This window comes from Penaeus monodon, chromosome 27 (genome assembly GCF_015228065.2).
Source record: "Penaeus monodon isolate SGIC_2016 chromosome 27, NSTDA_Pmon_1, whole genome shotgun sequence".
In the NCBI taxonomy this organism is placed as follows: domain Eukaryota; kingdom Metazoa; phylum Arthropoda; class Malacostraca; order Decapoda; family Penaeidae; genus Penaeus; species Penaeus monodon.
In genome coordinates, this window is record NC_051412.1 from 23,399,245 (window position 1) to 23,399,830 (window position 586).

The 586-nt window shown below is 67.6% G+C and overlaps 1 protein-coding gene across 1 annotated transcript in view; it reads left to right on the forward strand.

Annotated features, from left to right (window-relative positions):
* The window catches only part of LOC119590696 (serine/threonine-protein kinase pim-3-like), a gene marked incomplete at its 3' end in the record, with an annotated part of 22,884 nt that extends 22,298 nt beyond the window's left edge, over positions 1 to 586 (forward strand). Inside the window, 1 exon segment of the mRNA XM_037939381.1 lies at positions 129 to 586. Coding sequence (XP_037795309.1) covers positions 129 to 586 — 458 coding nt within the window.

Consider the following 586-nt stretch of genomic DNA (forward strand, 5'->3'; position numbering starts at 1 on the left):
TCCTTCGTCTTCTTCTCGCTTACTTTTCCTTTGGTTATGTTACTTTGACTTCGCTTCGCTTTCCAGGCGCCCCTCCCCGGTTCCTTGGACCCTCCTTCGCTAACCCGCGCCCTCTTTCTCCTCCGCAGGGACGAAGGTGTACTCCCCGCCCGAGTGGATCCTGCAGAACCAGTACCAGGGCGTGCCGGCCACCGTCTGGTCGTTGGGCATCCTGCTGTACGACTTCGTGTGCGGGGACATCCCCTTCGAGTACGAGGACCAGATCGTGTCGGCGCGGCTGCAGTTCCGCGGCTCGCTCTCGGAGGAGTGCCAGAGCCTGATCCGCTGGTGCCTGCGGGTCAACCCCGGCGATCGCCCGAGCCTCGAGCAGATCCTGCAGCATCCGTGGCTGATGCTGCGGACGCGCGACGCCCTCACGCGCTCCATCTCCACCCGCAGCGCCCCTGCCTGCGCCCCCTCATCGCTGGCCGCGTCCGCCCACGCGTCGGCCACGTCGCCCGTCGGCTCCCTGGGTTCGGTGGGCTCGTCGCACAGCTCAGGCTCCCTGCCGCCCACGCCGCGCCCGCAGGAGAGGCTGGACTTCCCC